The 26,219-nt window shown below is 42.9% G+C and overlaps 2 protein-coding genes across 9 annotated transcripts in view; one reads left to right on the forward strand and one right to left on the reverse strand.

The window, feature by feature from the left end:
* The window catches only part of PISD (phosphatidylserine decarboxylase), a 54,041-nt gene extending 44,126 nt beyond the window's left edge, over positions 1 to 9,915 (reverse strand). Inside the window, exons 1-2 of the mRNA XM_077307862.1 lie at positions 9,771 to 9,915; positions 1,254 to 1,348 (exon numbers count right to left, since the gene is read on the reverse strand). Coding sequence (XP_077163977.1) covers positions 1,254 to 1,348; positions 9,771 to 9,838 — 163 coding nt within the window. The 5' untranslated portion in view covers positions 9,839 to 9,915. The remainder of the gene's footprint in view (positions 1 to 1,253; positions 1,349 to 9,770) is intronic.
* The window catches only part of LOC143822551 (lactotransferrin-like), a 31,112-nt gene continuing 12,119 nt past the window's right edge, over positions 7,227 to 26,219 (forward strand). For 3 of the 8 annotated variants that reach the window (XR_013226186.1, XM_077307853.1, XM_077307860.1), the window contains exons 1-9: positions 10,118 to 11,688; positions 12,432 to 12,578; positions 13,313 to 13,476; positions 16,163 to 16,262; positions 17,336 to 17,512; positions 18,501 to 18,663; positions 18,758 to 18,822; positions 19,228 to 19,385; positions 25,951 to 26,137. Coding sequence is in view for 7 of the 8 variants with exons in the window: in XM_077307853.1 (XP_077163968.1) it covers positions 12,521 to 12,578; positions 13,313 to 13,476; positions 16,163 to 16,262; positions 17,336 to 17,512; positions 18,501 to 18,663; positions 18,758 to 18,822; positions 19,228 to 19,385; positions 25,951 to 26,137 (1,072 nt within the window). In the remaining variant the exon portion in view is untranslated. Of the gene's footprint in view, positions 7,353 to 9,822; positions 9,883 to 10,071; positions 10,089 to 10,117; positions 12,579 to 13,312; positions 13,477 to 16,162; positions 16,263 to 17,335; positions 17,513 to 18,500; positions 18,664 to 18,757; positions 18,823 to 19,227; positions 19,386 to 25,950; positions 26,138 to 26,219 lie in introns of those variants that run through there. The other 5 variants (XM_077307855.1, XM_077307858.1, XM_077307854.1 and 2 more) reach the window with 5 other exon arrangements.

Here is a 26,219-nt window from a genome sequence, read left to right on the forward strand (position 1 = left end):
TGAAATGTGATATCAGAAACAAATTGTCTAAGGCAGTGGTCCCCAACCTTTTTATCACCGGGGACCACTCAATGCTTGACAGTTTTACTGAGGCCCGGTGGGGGGGGGGGTAGTTTACTCCTCTACTCTCAACCACTGCCCTAATGCTCTCTGACTCTGGTCGCTATGGTAATGTTTAAACATCCCTTCAAAATAAGATACAGACACGCCACAACAATGAACATAAGGAACATTTTATTTTCATGGAAATTTTAACTCATGACAATGACAAATCAATGGGAACCCTGAGCTTGTTTCTCTGCAACGAGATAGTCCCATCTGGGAGTGATGGGAGACAGTGACACCCGAAGTGTGTTGTAAAGGGCCGGGGAGGATGAAGTAAAGGGCCGGGGGGGGGGGGAGAAGGCATCCTTCGCGGCCCACCTCCAATTAGTCGACGGACCACATGTGGTTCGTGGCCCACAGGTTGGGGCTCGCTAGTCTAAGGCACTTTTTGGATTTTTGCTAGTCTAATCATTTGTCATCTCCCATAGTTTAGATTTTACACTGTCCTGCTGCCATCTGCTGGATACAAAGAGGCATCAGTGTCCCTGTAATAGCTTGTGAAATGAAAAACACCCATTAAATGCAAGACAGAGTTAGATAAATTCCATCTCTCTTCTTTTAATTCTGGTGCCTCAGACAAGGTCTACTGGCCTTGAGATAAACAGATAAATAAGTTGTTGGGTGGTCCTAATAAAAAGGACCATCCATTGTTTATGGAGCCTAAACTATGGAGCTTTGTAGCTATCTTTATATGAGTGAGAGATGCAGCACCTACCTACCTAGCACATGTAGTTCTGTTTGGATAAACTACTTCAACATCACATCCATAAAATTTTAGAATTCTTTACATTAAAAGAGCAGTCAGTCCTCCAGTTATTCTAGTTATAGCAACTGATTTAGGAAGACATTATCTAAGCATGTTAAGAACTGGTGGACTCTGGTTATGTAGAAAGCATACAAGGCAATCTTATAATCCCAACGTGATTACGGGCCTGCCTGACCTATCGCAGTTCTGCAGGGCCTGCAAAATGGAGCTCTTCCCCCACCGCTGACCACCCGTTAAGCCTTCTAACTAGACTCTGTCTAATCTGCAGTCTCTACACAACACCCATTCTCATTCTAGCTACGAAATGGAATTAGTTTACTTAAGGGTCAACTGCAACCTTCTCAATGAAAACATTTCATTAAAAATATATCAAGAATCTTACCAGCATGGAAGAAGGGGGAAAGTGGCTTCTTCCAGAGTAACAATGTCTTCACAGGATGGGTCTCTTGCTTCAGGAAACAACTGTTGCAAATAGCACTGGTAAATATAAAATAAGAAATATACATAAAAATATGGACCTACATCTGCACAAACATATAGATATAACTGAAAATACTCAGATGCAAATTATGATCAATTAAGAGAGCCAGGGACCAGATCCTCCAACAAACCAGATGCCAAATCGATCTCCATATACACTCAAGCAAAACATTTACAGGCCCAACACCAGCACCTATAACATCCTTGGTTCATCTATTAGCTCATCCTCCACTTTAATTTATGTTGTTAACATGTCCGCAATGCCCTCCTTCTCTTTACATAGGACAAACTAGTCAATCTCTGCAACAGTCTCTACATAAAAGAACAAATGGAAACAAACCTTACAGTAAGGTAAAAGTAAAGGTATCCCCTGTGCAAGCACTGGGTCATGTCTGACCCTTGGGTTGACACCCTCTAGTATTTTCATGGCAGACTCAATACGGGGTGGTTTGCCAGTGCCTTCCCCAGTCATTACCGTTTAAATGGCAATATTGAGAAAGCAGTGGGAAGATAATGCAAATAAGAAATCACCATTCTCCAGTAAAAAGGACTAAAAGGGAGATTCCAACATAAAAGTTCAAAACTAGAATTTTGCAGGGGGCTTTACACAATCTTGGCAATCAACTCCACAGCCCCTTTAGCTATAAGAACTAAAAGATGTTCGGTTAACTCAGGAAAAGGGTGGTCTGGGGCAGAGGCTGCCAAAGAACAGACAGATAGTACTTCGAATTTCAACTTGTAACCTAAAACAATAATAGTGTGCTGTCCAAGCCGGCCACACCCAATGGAAGTCCCTTGGTTAGTAAGCCAAGCCCCAGTTGTCAGCCAAATAGCAAAGTCAAAGTCCAGTTCGGATCTTAGCGCTAACAAGGCAAGTCTGAATCCAGAGGTGAGCCAAGAGGAATGGTCTTACAGCAAGCCAAGGTCAGGAACTGGGGAAACAGAGTTCAAAAGCCAAGTCAGAGCCAAAATACCAAAACCGTAGTCCAAGAGTCAGGAAACTGGGAGTCAGTTGAGCAGAGCTTTGGTGAAGCAAGGACAGGACAGGAACCAAAGGCAAGGTGATGGGTAGGCTCAATGCACAAGTTGCACCCACAAGGAAACACCATTTTAGCCTTGCTTAAGTGCAACCTTCCTTAATGAGCTGAACGGCCCCGCCTGGGGCTTCAGGCATCATCTATTGAAGTTTACTTTTTAAAAATGTTTTTGCAATCTAATTTAATCTACTTGGCAGGCAGAATTAGAGTTGCATTCTGTTATTTTAAACCAATTTTAACAATTTTGTTAGTCAAGTATTTTTAATCCAGGTTTGCAAAAGGAAAAAAAAAACAACTGGCTTCTCTTGTTTTCGCAGACTACAGATTTTCCAAGGTCTCACTGCCACCTTGTTTCTTACTAGGGACAAATTTAGCATGAATGAAGTACCAACAGGAACACCTGACACCCCAACCTTTTAAGTCCCTTCCCTCTTGAACTTAGGAGCAGAGTTCATTTCCATTTTAAACCCATCAACTCTCAAGCGGAAAAAAAAACCCTAAAGGGGAAAACTGCCAAGACCAAGTGGAACACCCTCTTGTTCTGCATTTTGACCACTTGGTCAACTTCCCTACCTTATTTTTGCTTCAAAGATGAAGCAAAATGAGCTTCTAGTTACAGGTGAAACTAATAATAATGGAAAGAATTAACGTTTAATTTTGCCTTGCCAGATTTCCCAAATTGCATCCAACTAACTTTATAAATGGGGGTCACTGTGAGCTAAATCAGATCCATATACCCTGCTCTACACCTAGCCACTTAGTCATACTATAGTATGACAAAAAGAAGGTATTCAAGAATTAGCTAGTCTGCAAATGACTATCAAAAGAATTTTCTTCATTATGACAAGAAGGGGGAGCTGTATTTAGGCATGGGCACACAGTGGCTCACAAATGAATGTTTGTCAAAAATTTTGATCAGTTCATTGTTTGTGAAACAATTTTGGTGATTTAGGCCACCTATATGCAACTATAAGGCCTGGAGGATCATTGTCCATGGGGTCACGATGGGTCGGACATGACTTCGCACCTAACAACAACAACATACGCAACTATCAAGCGAATAGCAAGGCAGATAGGCATTCCCAGTTGGTACTGATGTCTATGGACTCCATGTCTAATCCTATTTGAACAATTTCCCTTCTGCAATTTATGAGAGTCACTTGGCAACAAATACAATATTGGTTTGATTTCAATTAATTATTGTTCTGGTTTTCTCACAGTTCTTACACTTTACTTTTAGTTTGGAGTTGAAGGCTGCAGGGGGGGAGGGGTAAATCATTTGGATTCCTGCATGTCATATGGCAGGCCACATTATCATTTTGGCAGCCTGATGACCATGATGGACAAGCTAAACATGACAGCATCCCATCTGTGATTCTTCTGCTCCAGTCACAGTGACAATAAAGTCTGATTTCAACCACAAGATGAGTACCATCAGTGCCCTGGACCTAGACTAACCCTGTTACAGCCCAACTAATTTGGGTATAAATCACATGTAATTTGTCTGCTTTTGTTTTACAACTACCAAGTGATTAACAATTCGAATAATTACTTTTATTCCAATATTTATATGTTTCTATTCCTGACCAATAGAAATTAGATTTGAAGGCTTCTGACCTCTCAACACTAATGACCTATTCTCTAAGCACTTCTGCACTGGGACACTGCTTTGACAACTTGTTGCTATGATTTCTGGAAGCATCTTTTGGTATGAAATATGGGCACCCATTGAGAAAGTAAATGATCCCCACATGATCAAACCTATATTTAAAGGTCCACTGGACTGACGTCTGTAAGTAAGAGTTTCTAGAAAATCATCCCTCATGGAACCAAAATAACCTTTAATTTGGCTCTGAGCACAGACATCTTGGATTATATCCCACCCCTCCCAACAAGTTGGCTTAGGGCAGCTTACAGAATAAAATGGGCCTGGAAGCCCCAGTACAATAAACAATAAAACCAACACATTCCCCCCTAATATCTTTCTTTAAACAGCCCGTGGCGCCATGGGCGCCACGGACTAAATAATTCGTTAAGCCCCCTTGAGGTGGGCTTTGTCCGTGATGAGGAAGGGTCCGGGTTGGACCTTTCCTCACGACAGACAATCGAAGCGCCTGCCGATTGGTCCCTCCGATTCCCAGCCTGAGCAACTGCAAGCCGCGCTGCGCGCGGCTCACAGTTGCTCCTGGCCTGACGCCCCAGGGAGCCCCCGGCAGTCGCGCGAAGTGCGGCTGCCGGGGGTTCCCTGCCTGGCGGACTGACGCGGCGAGGGGTCCTGCCTGCCTGCTGCGCCCGAGGGATCCTGCCTGTCTGCTGCCTAAAAAAGCCTGCTCCCGCCGCCACCACCGACAACGCCGCCGACCAGCCCGCCGCCAGTGAGTCCTAGCGCCCGCTGCATTTCCCTGCAGCAGGCTTGCTTACTAGTATTAACAATAAAACAATACAAAAGCAACAAGATAGTGGGCAAAAATCAAAATACCTCCTCATAACTCCCCCTACTACCCATATCCCACCAACAAAGTGGCATACGATGTTGTATACAGGCTATCATATGTACTTGCCATCCATCTAAGCTCGGCAGTTGACACAACCCCGGTTTCTCCTCCAGCCTCAACCAAATGCCTGGTGGAAGAGCTCTGTCTTGCAGGCCCTGCAGAACGTTGATAGCTCCATCAGGGCCCTCAATACTTCCATGAGCTTGTTCCACCAGGCTGGGACCAGACCGAGCTACATTCATAACCTGAGCCTCCATCGAAAGGGAAGCATCAAGGATCATGCCCAAGTTCCTGGCCACTGATGCAAGTGTCAATTGCACCCCATCCAGGCACGGGAGACGCGCTGCCTGCTCCTGCCCCTTCCCACCCAACAACAGGACCTCACCTCCATTTTGGAGGGGTTGAGTTACAGGCAACTCTGCCTGAGCCATCCAGCCAGTGCTTCTAAACAACTGCCAAATGTATCTGGGAGGGAGTCTGGCCGGCCGTCCAGCAGAAGATAGAGTTGGGTGTCATATGCATATTGGTGACCAGCTGGGCTAGAGGGTGCATATAGATGTAGAGAGGTGTTGGGGGAGAGAATCGCTCCCTGCCTAACCCCATATGGGAGTGCCATCATCTACTAGGGCAACCAGCACAGTCTCTAACCTGTGGCCAGGATGGAAACCAGACTGGTATGAGTCTAGGGTCAATTTACAAATACAAAAAAAGGGGAATGATTGACATCATATTCTGAATAACTTGACAAGTGTAATTCTGCAAATGGTACTGAAGTTGGGCACACCTCATTCATGACTGCAGTATTTTGACTTCAGTATCTTGTCATGAAGCTGGAATTATAACAAGCTATACTAATGAAGAGTTGTAGTAAGCACAAATAAAATAAAAATTCAGAAACACTTTGTCTTTTATATATTCCATGTCAACAATGTGTCTTTGCAAAGGGCAGAATTTTTATTCTGCTTTTGGTAGAAGGCATGGTAGTAGACATAACCTACCAGTCCTTCTGAGTACGTGGCTGACCATAGTTCTACGTCCTCCAAGTTGTTCCTAAGATGTGAAAGGAAGGCCAGGGGAGTTTATAATTCTGCACTGACAGTAATTCAATAGAGTTTAAGGATGTCGAAAAACAGCCACTGAAAACCTGATCCCCTCTGTTACCAGTCACCAGAGATAAAAGAGTTCACGGGAGGCACACAATGATTAAGTTTAGTCTCTCTGCCCCATATTTATTTATTTGTTTATTTCTTAGATTTTTATGCTATCCTCCCATACGGCTCAGGGCAGTTTACATGTAATGCTGTGGGGAGTACATGAAACCAACTAAACATATAACCATTCAGAGTCTATCTGCATCAACTCACTGACCTGACTGCAGTGCATGTTTGGGGGTGGGGGGAGTTTTTCAGAGTTCAGCATTCTGTGCTATTAAGAGAAACGAATTAACAGGAGAGTGAAGTGAGAGAGGGCTATTCAGGTCAAATTTCCAGCCTTACTATTCTACCCTCAGTGACTTGACTTCAGAGTGCAAGGTGTGAGTTTTTGCATACCCGCAAAGATGCAGAAACTCACTCACCATCACTGCTGCCATCATTCTAAACATGTCAAAATGGAACTTTTTGCTGAGATGTAAGAAATTATAATCAAGAACCAGATTTTCATCCAAAAACACCTTAGAGATCAGGTGTAAGCTTCTGGAGTAAATGCCCCCTTCATCAGATACCTCATCACAGCTGCTATGGGAAGGGGGAACTGCAAAAGTTGCATGCTGAGGGCATTTTCTTTGTTCCAAGAAAAATGCCCTGCTGGATCCACTGTAGCAATTTCTTGCATTTGGGTATGGTACTTTTTTGCCATGACTGGTTCAGTATGAGCCTATACTTGTCAATTCCTAGGCGCCTAGAATGATTATATAGCGCCTAGAATTATTACTGTGGCACCTATCATCAATAATTTTATTGAAGCCTTTTATTGAAGCCTCTCAACAAAACTCAGCAGAAGCACAAAGCATATAATTCTCCAACAGAATATTTTCTTATATGGTGTATGACATATATTTTCTTATATGTTGTATGACACAAAAACAAATGAAATTAGTGGTGGTATATGAATTCATTTCTTAACAAGATACTTTCTATACTGCCTGCAATATGCAAACAAAGCATTTTATAGCAATAATGGAGTTACGAGAAATTGGGGATTTATGCGAAATACGCTGGAGATAGAGGTTAATTTTTTGTTATGGTTATGTACAACCAGAGTTATACATACATTGTATAGTATATAATACAATTTATAGCAGAAAGATGTCACAATACATCCCTTCATCACAGGCGCACAACAGATGGGGCGGTGTAGAGGCAGCCATTACCATGGCTCTGTCGCTGCCGCCTTCCACCGTCCACCACCGCTACCTGCGGCCATCGCCTGACGCTGCCCACTGCCACTTCCAGCCGCTGTCACCTCGAGGTAGGCGAGCCAGGGATGGTAGCGAGTGGAGGCAGGTGGCAGCAGAGGAGCCATGGCGATGGCCGCCTCCATGCCACTCTGCCTGTTATGTGCCTGTGCGCACGCGTACACACCCACACACTCACACGCACCAACCCCACTGCCATCCCAGTTGGGGTCACGGAGTTAGAGTGGTTGAGAACCACTGGCTTAGAACATCATTCTCCTGTTGCTATTTGAGCTTATTGTATATAACCTCTTATCTCACTGATCAATTGTATTCATAATAATAATAATTATTATTTATTTCCTGCCGTTCTTGGCAAAGCCAGCTCATGGCGGGTTACAAGATAAAAATAAAAATACAAAATCCCCTAAAAACCCTGCTAAAATTAAAGCAATTAACAGAAATACAGAGTCCAACAAGTATGGCAGCAAACCACTCCAATATCTGTTTTGTTTCCCACCTACCCCCACTGGGGACTAGGGGAGGACTGCTGGCCACCACTGTTAAAATGTGGTGGAATACCTTCCTTTGGAGGGCCCACAGATCTCTCCGCACTGGCCTCAACCATAGACCTGGTGGAAGAGCTCTGTCTTACAGGCCCTGGAAAAGCTGAAAGCTTATTTATGGTTCACTCATCTCACTGAGTGTTATGTATACCTGTGAATTAAGATTGACATGTTTTATTATTATTATATTCTACTTTATTTATTCCAAAGGTCACACTTTTGTGGTTCAGGGACCTTACTTCTAACCTCACACTCCACTGCAGTTACTCAGTGAAATATCTGCAATGGAATTTTGCCCCTTAAATATGTTTGCCCTGTGATAAAAAGTGCTTACAAATAGCAAATCTCTCTATTTCTGACTAGGTCATTCAAATTTCTGTTTAACTAATGATCACAGTTTCCGGACTTGGTTAGCAAGAGCTAGTGAAACATTACAGTGTTGGACACAGGGTTGGCCAAACTGTGGCTCTCATCTTGAGAGCCACAATTTGGCTACCCCTGGAGGGTTTAGAAGTCCTGGTTCAAATGCACATTCTGCTTTGAAGCTAACCTGGTGATCATGGGCCAGTCACACACACTCAACCTAACCCTCACTTACTTCATATGCAATAATTATAGACTACTTAGTCTGTTGCAGAAATTAAAAGTCTTATGACACCTTCCTTAAAGACTAACAATTTTATTCAAGGCAACTCAGCATCTGAAGTTGATTCCATTCCACAAAAACTTATGCTGGAATAAAACTGTGTTAGTCTTTAAGGTGCCACTGGACCCCTAATTTAAACTAACTCACAAGGTTATATTGAGAATAAAGTGAGAACCATAAAGGGCTAGATAAAAATGTATTAAAAAGTGGAATCAAAAAGGAGTCCAGTAGGTACCTTAATGACTCACAAAATGTATTCCACCATGAAGTTTATACACCTCGGAGCTTACATTCACTGTGCTATTTTGCTGCAAAAGACAAATACAGCCACTTATAGTAACAAACCTATGCTTGAAGGCATGTTCAGCCTTATTGGTCTGCACTGGACCACTTAAAGAGTCCAGTAGCACCTTAGACACCAGGGTGTAAACTTTTCAAAGTCTCTTTTGTCAGATACAGTTGAAGCTGAGATTTGAGTCCTTAGGCAGGTTTCTATTTTACCCTGAAATTCCTGTTGGTCTCTAAGGTGCTACAGACCTCAAACCTCTATTCTTAAAAACCCTATGCCGTGAACTCATACGTGAAGATCCTCCAAGTTCAACGGGGTTCCCACTTAAGGATGCCTCAGGCTGTCAACGCACTGAGAGATGGGAGCAGGAATGGAAAATAAAGTTATCCAACCACAAACACCAGAACCACAAATTATCCTTGGCTGTATTTGGTTGTGTGACACAGTCTACTGATGTAACAGAACTGATTTTTGCTATGTATTCCCTGTCATGTAAGGAGATCATAGTCCGAGGAAGAGTGCTTGCACTCGAAAGCTCACGCCCTGAATACATCTTTGTTGTCTTAAAGGTGCCCCTGGACTCTGATTTTATTCAACCACAACACCGTGAGCCCCTTCCCTGCTTTCCCCCCAGGCTTCTATCTCAGAAGGGGGCGAAATTCCTCCCTCGACGGCTCCTCTCCACTGGGCAAGGGCTGAGCCGAAGTTGTGGCGATGGCTAGGGGGTCAGGCCAGAGCTCAGCCCCGGCCCGCCCCCCGGGACCCCGTGCTGGGACAACGGCTGACCCAGCAAGGACGCAGACATCCCTGAGGGCAAAAGGGCGACCTCCTCCTCCTCGCTAGCGGTAGACTCGCTGCCCTCTCCAGCACCAGAGACGTCTCCGCCCCGTTTCCCCCCCTCCTTACACTGCCGGGCGGGAGCAGGCCCAGGCCCAGCCTCCTTCCTCCTCCTCTCTCCCCCCCCCCCCAACTGAAGGAGGGGTTGTGGTACCTGCCGCCGCTCGTCCGCAGCGCGACCCCCCCGCGCAGCAGCAGCTTCAGGGACAACCCCGCCGCCATCTTGGTGCTCTCGCTCCTGCTAAGTCCCCCGTCGCCGCTACTTGGTTCGCTCTCCACACCACGCCGCCGCCGCCGCCACCTCCTCCTCCTACCTCCCGGCTTTTCTTAGAGAAAGCGGGCGGACCCATGGCGAGAATGAGGCGGGAGCAATTTGAGCGACCTCCTCTCAGACCGGCCTCCGCCTTCGGCTGCGCTTTGCACGGGGGGGGGGGGGGGGGGGAGAAGAGGTTGTTGAAGCCCCGCGGCCTGGGTGGGTTTTTTTTGGGGGGGGGACGGGGGGGTTGTTAACAAAGGTAGTTTTATTAAGAGCGACCATTCTGACGCAAGCAGGACCAGAGCATGCTAAACATAGTGAACGAGATTCAAAGTTCTTCCCTTACTCGATAAAAAAAGACAAAAAGTCAAGGTCTGGTGGTTTTGTTTTTTTTTAGATTTCAGCCATTCTGTTCTCAAGCATATTTCACTCTACCTTCTGTTCAGGGTACATTCCACATTCCTCAGAGGAACATGAGGAAAATCTTACGCACTTTTTCTGAAAAGAGATGGTACCAACCCTTGACTGAGATTTTGTATAGGGTTAAACATCCTATAATGCTGCAAATCAATCTGAGAGATGACAGATCGACTTTTAGGCTCACTAAGTCCTGGCAAAGTCATTTGAAATATTTGCTGAATTCTTAATGGTGAAATAGAAAACTTTGTTGTTAGGTGCGAAGTCGTGTCCGACCCATCGCGAGCCCATGGACAATGATCCTCCAGGCCTTTCTGTCCTCTATCATTTCCCGGAGTCCATTTAATTTTGCACCGACTGCATCAGTGACTTCCATCCAGCCACCTCATTCTCTGTCGTCCCCTTCTTCTTTTGCCCTCAATCGTTCCCAGCATTAGGTTCTTCTCCAGGGAGTCCTTCCTTCTCATGAGGTGGCCAAAGTATTTAAGTTTCATCTTCAGGAACTAGCCTTCTGGTAGAAAACTTTAACATCTTGTGGGTAGTTTAGGGATTCTGAAAAAGTAGTGGGTGGGTGCCCATATTATGCGGCCAGGAAGTCCCACATTCAGGCCATTCTTCAACAACTGTGCTGGCCACCAACTCTTTAATAATCCTTATTGTATTATAGAGCTTCTGGGGTATCACTAAATAGTAAGTGGCTTGTGGGGGCATTGTCCTTGTATATTGGATGATCTTCATTTGAACATTGCAAAGATGCAGAGGAGCTTTGCATATTCTGCTCCCTTTGTACCAGGCAGAATGTCTGAAGCCATTCTCAAAGACATGTTTTGATTTTACCCATCTACCAGATGAACCCCGATAACTTTAGATCAAATAATCCAATGTAACCTGAAGAGTTTTCTGTGCCATTTTCAGCAGTTTATTTGGTACTTAGTGGAAATTTGATATTTCAGCATGTAGTCTACATTGTGTTATGAAGGTGTTGCAATGTCCCATTGTGCCAGTTTAGGTCAACAATCCCCACCCTGTATTTGATGATTAATGCGATTTTATAATCATTGGTTGGTGATTGTAATCCACTTAATTAGCAGAGAGCTATCTGGGAAAACTTGCTTCTCAAGGACTTCTACACCTTAGCATGTGAGAAGATGGAAAGGTTATCACATCTCAGTGTTGTTTGAAAGAAAACAAACTTACTTTAAATTCTAAGGGGGTAGCTGTGGCCAAGATGACACTCTTATGGTACCTTAAAGATGAACAGATTTGTTAATGTAGAGGCTTAACTATTATGTTATTGCAGTTATATATTTTCCCTCTTTGATTACTTGACAGGATGCTGACTAATCCCAACCCAATGTCATAGTAGGATCAACCCTAAAGAGGAATTACATTCACTTGGGTGAGGTGTTCTGTTTCATATTTTAATCAGCTATCAGTTAAGAGGCCTCAGCTATCAGCTATTTAATTTATTTTTAAATTAGATGGGATATATACTTTCTACCTCAAACACTCAAATGTCTTGTGGCAGCTCTGTTCCATCTTTTTTCAGGTTCATAGAAATCAGGTAATAATAGGAGTGGATGCAAATTGCTGTGCAAGTAATGAAGGTATACAATCTAATATAGTGAGGTTTCGTACAGTTTCTGCACTGGAAACTTTGCTGTCCCAGTTCCCATGCTGGAGCACAAATCCGTGGTGGACAAGGTACACTGGGCCAAATGCTTCCCCATGTGGGAGCAGGAAGAGGTGGAGCAATCTGCCCTGGCTCAAACTCCAGCCTGCAGCCCAGCACAAAACCTCTAGTGTGGAAACAGAGAACACAGATCTTTTGAAGTTCCACAGAATTCTGTCTTAAACAGCCCATGTGGATATGGAATGTATAAATCCCGTGATGATAGTTTAAAATGGGGTTGTCTCCCATTCAGTTATGTTCCAGTTGCAGACAGACTCTGAGTATTCAGCCAAGGCCTGATTGTGACAAAACATTCCTAATGTTTTCCATCTGTCCCCAGGAATGGGGCCCCTTACCCCGCCTATCATTTTCGTTTAGTTGTTTCTTGCAGCTGAACTCTTGCCATTCCTTTTCTGTCCTTCCTCCATGGATTAGGAGGCAGTGCCTAGCCTCTTGTTTTCTTCCCATAGTTTCACTCATGGTTCTGGAATCCTGATATGAAGCCAAGGGAAGGTTTCTACGTAGATAAGAGACAGCTTTATGTTGCACATCAGCAATCATGACAACAGTGATGGCCACCATGCTTGTTCTGACCACTATCACTCTTCTGTCTACAGGTAAGGATAGCCTGTAATGCTGAATAGATTATGCAACCTATTAATTGTGCTGTTTATTAAGAAGAGAACATCAGCAACCATACCTCCTCTCCCCTCAGCAAAGCTCCGTGAACCTTCTGATTACTTTTTCTAAACAATGCTACATTAAGGCAACACCCTTCCCCAGCGCTGAAATTATCATCTAACTTTGTTATTTATATTATATGTACAATGTGCTTTGCCACATCCCTGCCACAGAAAGTTTATACATTTCCAAATACCTTGGAGGAAAATAGACAGAATGCCAAGTTAGCAAGAGACAGAGGGAAGGAATGAAAGAATCAAGAATCATAGTAGAGAGACAGGAACAAAGGTTGTTATAATAAATATGTATTTGAAACAGTATTTCAGTCAAGAGTGAAGATAAGAGGTCTCATGTTAAAGGCTTTACAGAAAAGGTCAATTTTTATTTGAAGACAAACATGGCACCAGAGCCGAGTGAGGGATACTGATTTCTCAAATAATAATGTATGGTTCAGAGGAACAAGCAGCAATATCATTCTCTGCGTAGTCATTTCTTAATGAGAATTTGCATTCTCATTAGTTTGTTGCATTACAGTAGTTTGTTGCATGTGTTTGGGAGACACATTCGGTGATCATCTGGATAAGTCTTGTTTTTTTCTTCATTGCTCACCCCCCAACCACTTGAAGATTCTTCACCAACTTGCAGTAAATGCTGCTCTCTGTTCTTGCAGGGAAGAAATTCCGATGGTGTACCCTTTCTGACTTGGAGCAGAGGAAGTGTGCAGAGCTTTCCAAAGTGCTTCTGAATGTGTTGCCTCCTGCCACAATCAGTTCCTTTGCCAGAGTTTCCTGCATCAGAGCTCATAACACCCATGATTGCATTGAAAAGATAAGGGTAATTTCTTGGAAAATGTTAAGACTTTATTCCCCATCATAAATCCTACCCATTTTGTAGAGCATACTTTAAGGAGAGAAATTATTCTCTGGGGCAGTGGTTCTCAGCCTTCCTAATGCCGCTGCCCTTTAATACAGTTCCTCATGTTGTGGTGACCCCCCCCCCCCCAGCCATAAAATTATGCAAGTGTTCTTTCACAGAAATTAAACTGAAACTGACCAATGGTGTGAAGATCCATTACTCATGATTGTATATAAGATGGGCTTTTCCCCGGGGTTTCTAGTTCAGTTCTGCCTCTTGTCCCACCATGCCAATCTTGCTCTTTTCTGCTGCTCCAGACAGATGAACGCTCTATCTCAATCTACCGTACAAGGCTGTTGTGTAGATGGTGCCCCCCCAGCCAAGCTGTTTGCCCTGCTGCAACCCCTGTGAAAGGGTCATTTGACCCCCAAAGGGGTCCCGACCCCCAGGTTAAGAACCACTGCTCTGGGGGATTCAAGTATACTGGCTGCTGCCTGATTTGTTTACTGGCTCAACTTCTCCCTGTGCCAGTGTGTGATAAACATTTGGAGCTTATACACCAGATCTTCTTGCTCTCTGGGCTAGTTGGATTAGCACAATAGACTTAAAGAAGGATATACTTACAATGTGTTGACATGTGCACTCACCCTGTAGTAACCCATTTCTTAGTAAATGGCCTACTGCTATAGTAGGTCTACCAAGGCCTCTCATTTGGCCTCTGTCCTTATTTTATTAGGTATTTTCCCCACATCAAGTGGAGGCTTTCCTTTCAGATTTTCTGTGAGGTAGGGACATCAGGCAGCAGACTTTGTTTATCAGTAAAGTGGCAGAGAGATTATTTTAGCCAGAGGGCACAAGCTACAGGAAGGTTGTCTTGCACAACTTCCACTGAATAAACTAGGAGCTGTACAAGAACTTTGTATTTTGTTTTGTTTTCAAAGAAAAAAATTGCCTGCTTCTTTTAAATAAGCTTCAAGTAGGCTTGTCTTCAGATTTAAAAAGAAAAATGTACCTGAAGCCAAGAGCAGGGTGCTGTTACTTGTCAAGCTTGTTTTAGAAATGTAGATTGCTATGTGGAATACTACAGCTGTAATCCTAAAAAAACACTTTCCTGTGAGTAAGCCCAATTGAATAAAATGGGACTTATTTATTTGTTTATTTATATTCTGTCTTTCTCACTGAAGCTCAAGGTGGATTAACAGAATAAGTCAATCAACAGATAGGATATTAAATTAACAGTGAAATAGGATTGGTGTTGTAGAACCAATAGAAATCTGAAAAACAGAAGGGAACACGACACATTAAATTATGCAGAATTACATAAAAGGATCCAGATTATGGTAAACGATATAGTAGTACAGAGCACAGTCCCATATAATTCAAATAACTTTGAGAATAATTAATTTTGTACAGTGTTACCCATTGCCTGTGTAGAAAAAGCCTTCTTGAATCATTCAGTTATGCATAACATGTGGAAAGCCCAGAGAGTGGAAGCCTTCCTAACCTTTGCAGACAACCCATATAATGTTTACTCTCTAAAAGTGTATAATTGTGCTTTTCCCCCAGATCCCTCAATTAAAACTAAAATAATGTGACTAAATATTCATAATTGTATTGAGGTCGCTATGTCCCTTGCCCCTTACATGTTTCACGCTACTGCTGCAGTTAATATTTAGCATGCCTATAAACTAGTGATCCACATGTGGTCCTTCGACTAATTGGAGGTGAGCCCCGAAGGATGCCTTCTCCCCCCCCCCCTGGCCCTTTACTTCATCCCCCCCAGCCCTTTACAACACACTTCATTGTTGTGGCGTGTCTGTATCTTATTTTGAAGGGATGTTTAAACATTACCATAGCGATCAGAGAGCGCTAGGGCAGTGGTTGAGAGTAGAGGAGCAAACTACCCCCCCACCGGGCCTCAGTAAAAGGCGTTGAGTGGTCCCCGGCGTTGAGTGGTCCCCAGTGATAAAAAGGTTGGGGACCACTGCTATAAACTACCAGATTAGAAACTGGCAACTCTAGGTCTCTTTCTGTGAAGAATTTAGAAGCCTTATACTCTTAAAAAGTAGCACAGGCCTGTGTTGCTGGTGCATGTCTTGGTTTTATGTTTGTATGAATCTACTTTATGTGTTTTATTAATATTGTAACTTCCCCAAGTTCCATAAGGGAGAAAGGCACCTAATAATTCTTTTAATTAATTAAATTGAATAAATAATTTCCTACATTTTTTGCATAGGAAGAAGGCTGCTATTTTCAAGCTATGAACGATGCGAAATTTAGTTATCAAATAGCTAGCAGCAGCCGCCAAAAGACTGGGATTAATGCCAGTGTAAGGCTGAATGCAGAGTGTAAACATTCAACCATTATTTGAGTGACTGTGCATACAAAATAGCTGTTACAGGAGGACCTGGTTCTGTTTTTGGGAAGACAATTATTACTGAAGATGATTTCACACTTCATGCACAACAGATTACAGACATAAAGTGCTAATGCATATTAGTCAGGCCTCACTCCTCAGATTAAAATCTGTTGTGATCGGAAGTGGAATTAGCCAGAAATTCCAGACGTTGGTCAGAGGAGCCTATCAAGCTTGAAGAACTTGACTTGAAAATATTCAAGTGCTGCTTTAAATAGCTTTCTTCTTTCCCCCTTAAAAAAAATTAAGGTGAATAAAGCAGATGCTGTCTCTTTGGATGCCGGCGATGTTTATTCTGCTGTAAAGCTTTATGGTCTGACTGTGGTGGCAAAGGAAGTCTATGTGGAAGGTCAGTTATCATTATCACATGGGTGTTACCAGTATCTTTTCAGAACAATGGGTACTTTAAAAATCCACTGAGCCAAGCCTGGAAATCAGTACAATGCCTTGTCTGAACATGTGATGGGTTTATAGCACATGGAAGAGAAATGAGAGGGTAAATGAACATGTCTTGTGCATGGACAATCATGGACATGTCTGAAGGCTTTTGTCACAACCGCAGCTGAATAGTATGTATGTCTACACCTTAGATCAGTACTTAAATAATTGAGCTTCTCAATTAATTCATTAACTATGTTGAAAAGTTCTTTGATGTCTCAGTGGGGAGATCATATCGAGAATCTTGGGATAGTGTAGTTTGGAGTCCAGCTGTATCTCCCAGAGGCAGCATAAGCTTTCTCTCCCCAGTTACTGCAGTCTCTTAGAGGGAGTAGCTCTTAAAGTTTTGAGCTTCCATATCTGAGAGCTAATCTTGAGTTCTGAGGGATTTCAGGCTGGATTTGGCCTGTAATACAACTCCCAACACAAATTTGGGGATCCTGGAATGTGATCTCAAAAATTTTAGCAATCGGTTCTCCAACTCTTCATTAACTGTTTCAGGTCAAATTGGATCTGCATATAATAGTTGAGCGACTACTTCAGCCTTAAAAGTGGCAAGGGCAGCACACTAAATGCTATGAAGTTTTGGAGTACAATAGCACCAGCATACATTTGAGGAAGATTGTATAATATACCTTTATTTCTATCATCATGAACGTCCTCACTCTGAAATGCTATCTTTACAATTAAAATTTGTAGAGGCATCAAAGAAAAAGTATAGCAGATCCTGTTTCCCAGAAATGCCAGGGACAGATGCTAGGCTTCTTATATGGCTGGACCTCTTGGCTCACTAGTACTAATTAATATCAGTTGAATAAATAAGTATTTCCATTTCTTTATGCCTTTGGTATAGAAAATACTAAGACAGTTCTGAATTATAATAATGTTTTTTTCTTTGCCTGTTCAACTTGTTCTATTCACACAGAGAAGCTCTATCAGTATTTATTAAGGAAGTTTCTGCATCTCTACTTTCCACATCTCTAGGCAACTGCATGTTTGCTGTAGCTGTTGCCAGACAAGGAAAACTGAATATTCAGAAGCTAAAAGGTACCCGTAGTTGCCATAATGGAGCCAGGTGGACTTCGGGTTGGAATATCCCTCTGGGCTTCCTTCTAACTAGAAATTACCTGATGTGGGATGAAAATCAGCCCCTAAGCCATGGTAAGTGAGCAGTGAGAGATCAGAATTCTGCAGGCTCATGGGCTTGCCTACTGGAACTTAAGGAAAAGGGAACATGCATAAAATCTAAGTATCACATTAAAAGTTCTTTGTCCAAATGAGGTATAATCCAGCCCCAGTGAAACATTTTAAAAACCTACTGGTTCAAGTGAGGAAGATTTAAGTATATAGCATTAGAAACAACAGGACATAAAAATCCTTAACTTTGATGAGATGCCTACTATCTGATCTAAACATATAAATAAAAAGGTAAGAGGATGCTGAGAGGAGTTGGGAATCATTGCCTAACCACCAATCATGTAGGCTGTCCCAGCTATCCCATCCCTGATCGGTATCCATCCAACAAATGGCCAATCAGGAAGAATGTCCTGCCCAGGCCACATCCCCCTCCATCATCTTCCATGTGGAAGAAGTGACAGCCCAGTAAGCAGGAGCTGGGAGGGAGGGTTGAGGGTCTGGGGGGTGTGGTGGGGGGAAGGAGGGAGGGAGCCCCTGCCAGCACTCCTGCCTCACCAAGCAGCTCCAGGCACGGCCTTGGCAGGCCCTGACAGTGCTTCCTGGGGCAGGGGGGGGGGAGGAATGGAGTTTTTAATCTTTAAGGTGTGCTACATAACTTCTGTTTATTTCTAAAAAATTAAATATGATATAGCTTTTACAGTTATTTTCACATATATACAAACATTTAATAGGAATCCCCTACTAGTCCTGTTTTAGTGGTTTTCTTCATCAGCTGAAAGTAAATCCCAAAGATGATGAAATTATTGTGTAATACATAAAATACAGACTACACACACTACTTATTGTATAAAAATACTTATAATAATCTTAGATACTTGTTAGAAACAATGTCCTTACTAAGAGTTATTAATATGTGACTATGAAGACACTAATGTGGTGGTTTTTAGCATTTTGTTTCCTTGCTTTATGACATTGTGTTCTTTTGTATTTGTTTATCCTTCTATTTCTTCAGTGATCAGTGGTTATTTCAATGCCAGCTGCATCCCCGGCATTGGAGTTACCACCCCGCAGCTTTGCGCTCTCTGTCAAGGGCAGAAGTCTTACATCCGGGAGAAGAACCACTTCTGTGAGTCCAGTGGTGATGAGCCCTTCTATGCTTCAGAAGGAGCCTTCAGGTGGCCTTGAACTTGTTCTTGCACTGCTGTTTGATGATAATAGAGGGGATGAAGCAGTGTTCTTTATGCTAATACTTTCTAAATCTGTATGCAGATGTTTGAAGAGTGGGGTAGCAGATGTGGCTTTCCTGGATCACCTAACAATAAGGAATGTGACAGGTAAACTGAGACGCTCACTGTCTGTGACTTTTCCACGTTGAGCAATAATCCTTGCCTGATAAGATTGTGAAGCAGTCCCCCAAATATTAGATCAGTACAACCTTTTGGCATTGACTGTCCTACCCCAATGCCCAAAGATACCTGAAAATGACTGCGCTGTGGTCTGCAAGCCAGGGTGAGTAAAGAAGCCTTTGCTTAGTGATATCCTTGAAAAAGGTAGAGTGGTGCCCCTTCCTTATTGCCCAAAACGAACAGGCAAGTTGCCTATCTTTGCAGACTGCTGAACATTCCCCAGTGGCTGTCTGTGGGTTCCAATATGAGCAACAGCATTGAAAAAACCTTCTCTGTTGTAGCCTGTTTGCTCAGCTTCTCTGAATTCCTGTGTTTTGTCTCTATTTTTTAAAGAGTCGGAACAAGAAGAATATGAGCTTCTGTGTCCTGACGGGTCCACAGCACATTTGAATGCCTATGCCACCTGCAACTTGGGCCATGGGCCAGGACATGCTATTGTTACTCGCCATAATTTCCAGAAGATCACCAGAAAATTTCTCACTTTGATCCAGGTACTTTTTGGGCAATATACTGAGTACCTGCAAATACTGATACACGGGCATGAGGAGAACTCTTGGGTTCCTGCCTAAGGCTGAATTCACATGAAGTGCAGCTGAATTGGGAATTCTTCTTCTTCACATATCTAAAAAACTTCCTACACTAATCATAAATGGCAGGGAAAAAAGTGTCAATTCCTTCACTGATCTAGTAGTTATGTATGTGTGTGAATGTAATTTTTTTCCACCTGGTAACATTTGACTATGCAGTTCAAAGTGGGCTAGTGTAGGAATAGTCTTGTCTTCTCCAGATTTTGGCTTATATGTATCTACTATATGAAAAAAAGACATCCAATTATTTATTTACTAGCTGCAAAGCCCGTTCATAAGAATGGTCTTTGAAAGACACCCCCCACCAATGTGGGTTCTCCATGATGTTTTAGTGAGAAGCCTGGCCGTGGTGTTCTGTACCAGTTGTAGTTTCCAGATCAAGGATAAAGGTAGGCCTGCGTAGGGCAAGTTGCAGAAGTCCAGTCTAGAGGTGACCATCGCATGGATCACTGTGGCTAGGTGTTCTGGGACCAAGTAGGGCTCTAGTAGCTTGGCAGAGGTGGCAAAATGCCAGGCACGCTACCTTTGTGACCTGGGCTTCTATTGGCAGGGAAGCATCCAGGATCACACCCAGGTTCCTGATGGAGTGAGTCACTGAGAGCTGCACACCGTCCAGGGTGGACAGACACACTTCCTTACATAGTCCCTTCCTACCGAGCCACAGGACCTCCGTCTTTGCAGGGTTGAGCTTCAGACGACTCTGCTTGAAGAAACAGCAGCACTTTTCTCTGAAAGTACAGTGAATTAGCACATCTGGGTATTCCACAGCCCATCCATTTTCTCCTTCCTTTGCATAGGTTTTGTTGTTGCAGTCAAGTCTACTTCTAGGCATCTCTTGACATGAGTTACATGTTTACAAAAGAGGTACTGAAATAACAGGTGTGAATAAGTTCTCAGTATTGTGAGAAAGTGAGTCACAGCATATAACTTAGGGATTCTTCAAGCTAATTAAAGATTCTTAAGAGCAAGATTTTAAAAGTGGAGACCTGTATGAAACAGCAGAATGGAAAAAAGAGGAGGCAGAGAAAGCCAAGTGACCTCCACAACTCATGTTCCATACACATCCCACTATTTTGCACTACTCCATTGGTGGAGGATGCTGTTTTCTGTGAGTTGTCAGTTCCATCTGCTCCAACTGTCAGGGCTTGTTATTCCAACTGAGCTGCTGCATAAACCCTGCTCTAGGTATAAGCTGCTCCAGGTTGTCATCCTGCCACTGAGGAACACTCTGCCTCAGAGTTGGAAATTGACTAGTACGGAGACTATGTGGAGGACTGAGGTAAGGAGAGAATTACAACATTGCTACCATCTCAAAAAAAATAGGGTTGTTCTGAAAACCCTGTGGGGTTGTCCTAAGTCTGCTGCAGGTAGACGGCACTTTCCACCAGCAAAATGACACTCAGCAGTGTGTGCAAGCTTTTGAGCTCAGGAAAAGTTTAAACCTATCACTCTGTTTAGTGTAATTTCGCTTTGTGTCAATAAAAGGTATTACATGACTTTCCTGTTTGGATTTAGCTCTGGACCAATGTGACTTTCTGTTACATTTCTTTGAGGATTCCCTGCAACATTTCTCATACAGTAACTATGAATCTTCCAACAATCCTGCCTATTTACTTTGTGGCTTATAAAATAATTTATGGAAATAAAATCCCATCACTGTCATGTCACAACTTTACGAAGTCCTAGTCTTCTCCTTTGCTCTTTCGATATAGAGCCATTTCTTATAATTAAGTACATTTTGGGTACTTTACACAAGACTTAAGGTTTATTTCTCCGTACTTCACGGTAGTCTCCTCCTCAGCAGCTCACATGCAACAACTTTTAGCCTCTTGTGTTGTTAAACTAAAAACAAACTAAAAAGCTGTTCTTCACTCACTGGCTTCTCCCTTTCAAAACATTCTTCTATTCTTAAAATGCAAAATAGTAGACAAGAAGCCTAAGCCAAACTGGTCTGACAGAGAATGGTGTGTTCCATTCCTCTTTAGTTTCAGAACATATTTAGCACAACAGAATTCAGCAGTGAGTCTACTTCTGCACACCTTCATTACAGACTGGGGTTTTTCTTTACCCCAACTTCTATTTTTTTTGCCTTCAAGTATTTGGTAAAAATTTATTTTGAGGGGAAAAGACATTATCTGAAGTAATTATTATTTTGATTATACTTATGATAATTCCCTGAAAGCCAAGGGCAAACCTGGCACAAAAAAGAGAAGGATATGCCTTCCATTTGCCATCAGGTATAGCAGGTTTCCTCAGAAGAGGAAATTATTTTAATCTCACACCTAACCGAAACCTAAGAGATACCATTAGCACAGGTGTTATCTCTGAAGAGACAAAGCTGGTAAGGGAGGACAGCAAAATGTCAGGGAAGGAACTGTATATTGAGGCATTTCTCCCACGCTAAGGGGCTTTCTCTTCTAATTCTGGAATGTTGATTAGCCATTTTAAACTGCTTCTCCTTTTGAGGCTAGAAAACAGTGTTAGCTCCACCCATACCTCTGACACACACAGACATATTTTGAGAAAGTAATCCAACTTTACATAAGGCAACTGCCATTGGGTGGTATATAAAAATAACAACAACTACAACAACAACAATGGTATGATTGATGCATGTCTCCCTTTGAGGGCAGATGTCTCCTATGTATCAGGAAAGCTATTTGTTTCCTCATCATGGGGATGAGTTCTTAGTTATAGCTGAATTTATTTGGTGAGATACTGTGGGGTATTGGGGCCTTTTGCATCTAGGCAGTTTATCTCCCCCTCCCCCCCCCAAAAAACCTTCCAGAAACATAAGCAGACTTCACGCTTTCCCTTAAATGACTTGGAGCTTCATAACTTCTGGTTGCATCGGTCCAAAACAATTTTTAAGCAATTTAATACCTTTTATTTGGTCTGACACAATTGATGCAAACTACCAATTTATCTACCACATATGAGAAACATAAATACCTCAGAAGCAATTTCTGGGGCAACCTGTGATGCGAGCTTTCTCCCACATTGAGGAACTTGAGTCAACAGTTAATGGCTCACTGGAGAGCAGTATTTACCTGTATTTAGTCAATTTTCTTATCTGGCCTGCCTTTTAGCAGTAACCAAAGGCTATCCAGATGACCCTGAAGTGCTTCAACACTCACTGGCTTCTAGTAACACAGCAAAGAGTTGCCTAGATACATTATAGATTCAGTTGGGCAGCCATGTTAGTCTGAAGCAGCAGAACAAATTTAGAGTCCAGTGGCACCTTTAAGACCAACAAAGTTTTATTCAAGGAATGAGCTTTCATTACATTGTATCTGAGGAAGTGTGCTTGCACACGAAAGCTCTTAACTTGGATAAAACTTTGTTGGTCTTAAAGGTGCCACCGGACTCTAAATGTGTTCTTGTTACATTATAATTAATCTAGCAGATTGGAAAGATAATTAATGCGCAGAGCATTAGAATCTTCCTGGTTTCTTATTAGGAAAGGAAAGATGTTGCTACATTCTCAGATTTTATGTAATTATGCTGCTATGCAAGTGACTAATGGTTCTATGGTTTTTGTCTGGCCTATGATTGGTTTTTTGTGGTTAACCTTATGTCTCAACTGTGCAACTTCATGATAACTCAGAGGGACTTAATTCTACAGCAGAGATAATACAGCAGCTCAGTTGGAATATCAAGCCATATAGAGCAGGGGTAGTCAACGTGTGGTCTTCCAGATGTCCATGGACTACAATTCCCAGCAATTGCTGGCAGGGGCTCATGGGAATTGTAGTCCATGGACATCTGGAGGACCACACGTTGAGTATCTCTGATATAGAGGACACCCTTTATCCACCAGTGAAAAGGATTCTTCACAGTAAGTTCCTTTTCCGTCCACCTCTTCCCTTCCCTGTGAGTTACTTTGCCGTAAATAGAGTGTGAGGCAAAGCTGAAGCAATCAGCCTTTCTTCTGGGATCATATTTTCACGGGCCAGTGTCACTACTTTGAAAGTAAAAGATTTCCAGTAATCATCTCAAATACTGAAGCGTCGTATATAGCTTCTGAGGGTAGCTGTGGTGTTCTGTGGTAAAACAGATACATTTTAGTTCAGTAACACCTTAAGGACTAACAAAGCCATCTGCTGTCTGGGGCCCAGTGTACTTGAGGGACTTCCTAACCCCCTGTTCCCCATACTCCCTAACCCCCTGTTCCCCTTATGCTCTGCAACTGCTAATAGGCTAGTGATCCCTGGTCCATGGAATGTTTGCCAGGCCTCGACCACCCTGTCTGGTGGAATGCACTCCTGGGAGAGCTGAGGACTCTGACAGAGCTGTCAAAGTTCCACAGGGTCTGCAGGATGGAGCTCTTCCAACAGGAGGCCAGGAGGAAGAAGAAGATATTTCCCTTCCTCCAAGTGTTCAACTGGAATAGTCTTGCTGGTTAGCAAATAGCTCTGCCTTCATTGTTAGTGAAAACAATAGGTATGTCACAGCTCCCTTGGCTTATTTAGCAAATCTTGAGGTACCTAGTCACTGGAGGGACTTGACTTTAGCTCGCTGCAGTGCCCTTTCCTCAGCTGTACTTGAAGGGAGATACAAGAACATTCCTTATGGTGAAAGGAAGGGCTGCTGTGGTTTCTGGTCAAATAGAAACAACGGAACATATCCTTCTTCATTGTCAGTTTTATAATGATATACGTTCCGTTTTTATTACACCATGGTTACATAGAGTCCCAGGGCGTTCAGGACAATTTTATACCTCCCTGCTCCTCACAGACACAAACTGTTCTATCACGTATAGTGTTGCCAGGTTCTGTGCTGCAGCCATGAAAAGTCGGTGGAAGTTGACTAAAACTTCAGTGACCCAGAGAGCTCTGACTAGAAGGATTCCCTGTATTTCCAACCAGTTTTAAATTATATTGTAGCAGATCTATGGTCTAAGCTGGTTTATATATTGTTATTTTATGAGTAAATCCATGTATTTGGCTATTTTACCTTTTGTAACTTCAAAATTGCTAATTTTGACTTTGCTGGTCTATGACTGTAATAAAGATATCTCTGTGTCTAGTCTCGCTGGAGATATGGCAGTCCCGGGTGCGGTAGGGTTGAAGTGGTGAGGACTGGTGTGGGGGGACGGTTTTGGGTTCAGTTTTTATATTTTATTGTATTTTTAATGTCTGTCATAAACCACCGTGAGCTGGCAGGCCCAGGAGCAATAGCCAAGAAAAAGAATTATCTGTTCCACTTAATATTTCTTGTAAGGGCTTGGAGGAGGAGCTGGTCTCATGGCTTAAGTGTCACTCAGCTCTTAACACCCCCTCCTCTTCCTCCTTCCACTTCCCTCCTAGGCTCAGAGGCTGCAGATCCCTGCTGCGTGAGAGCTGCTCCTGTCAGTGAGTTCCCTGCTCAGGGGGCTCCAGCCTGCAGCCTTTCCAAGTCCTGGGGGAGGGAGAAGCCATCCGCAGAGTTCTTCCACTACCACCCCCAATCTAGCGCCCACTGTATTCCTGATCGCAATGGGCTTTGCCCCTCGTAGATAAATAAATAACAAGCTTTAGGATCTATGTATTTTCAGGAGATATCTGATGTAGAAAGTATTAACTCCTAAAAATATATATATCCCAAAAAATCTTGTTCTCGAAGTGGACTTGACGTTAGCAGTGCATTGTTTGTCAGTGCTGATAGACTTCTCCTTATATGAACCTAAGGTTATGGTCCCTATTGAAAAAAGTTTCCTGGAGAGCAACAACTCAGCTAGTAAGGTGAATTGCCTGAGCTTGGTTGCCTACTTTTCAGCTACTAAATAATCTATCCCATTTTGGGGATGGTGCATGTAGGCCATAGCTCACTGGCAAACACCTGTTTTGCCTGCAGAAGTTTCCAATTACAATACCTGCTTATCAAGTGATGTGAAAGATCTCTATCTAAGGCTCTGGGAAGCTGCTGTGCGCATAATAATGATTTAGATGTAATGTAGTAGGGCAGTTTCATATGTATGTGAATGTATGGCTAGATTTCCCATCTACTGGCAAGGCAAAATAGCTGTCCAATAGGGCCAGGAGCAGAATCCAAATTGTGGAAATGTCCATCAAGATACCTTGAGGCAGGATGCAAGGAGCAGATCAGGAAAAGGTGCAGTACCAGCAGCTTGCAGTTGGTAACTGAATGTTTTTCTATCTAGCTTTGTAGTCTTCCAGCATGTTATTGTTGTGTGTGAGGGTGTAGACTGCAACATATGTGATATGCCATCTGATATGCTGCTATTTCTATTCCTGGGGTTCTGTGGGTGTTTGCAGATGTGGTGAGACTTCTAGGCGAGAGGCAATGTTCTACTTTTTGTCTGATAATGTGCCTAAGGATGACTCTCCAGTTCCAAAGCCAACTGGGCACTCTTTCCCTTAATGGCACTGCAAATCTGAGTAAGGCAACTGCCAGCTCCTCTCATTTCAGTTGATGCCTCTGCTAAGCAGTGTGAGTTGTAGCCAGTAAATTTGTTTATTGCCTTTAGAACCTATTTGGAAAGAAGGGAAAAGAAAAGAACAGATTTGAGCTGTTCACTTCTGCACCGTTCAGTGGAAAGAACCTACTATTCCATGATGCAACCCAGTACTTGCAGGTAGTTGAAGAGGAAGCTGAACTCAGTCATGTTCTTGGCTTGGATTATGTTACTCTCCTTCAGGGCTTGGGACATGAAGGTGAGTATTCTCTCTCCCCCATGGGAAATGGAACAGAGAAAAACCTAAAAGATCATAGATCAATAAATGAATGACGCAGCTT

Source organism: Paroedura picta, chromosome 13 (genome assembly GCF_049243985.1).
Source record: "Paroedura picta isolate Pp20150507F chromosome 13, Ppicta_v3.0, whole genome shotgun sequence".
NCBI lineage: Eukaryota > Metazoa > Chordata > Lepidosauria > Squamata > Gekkonidae > Paroedura > Paroedura picta.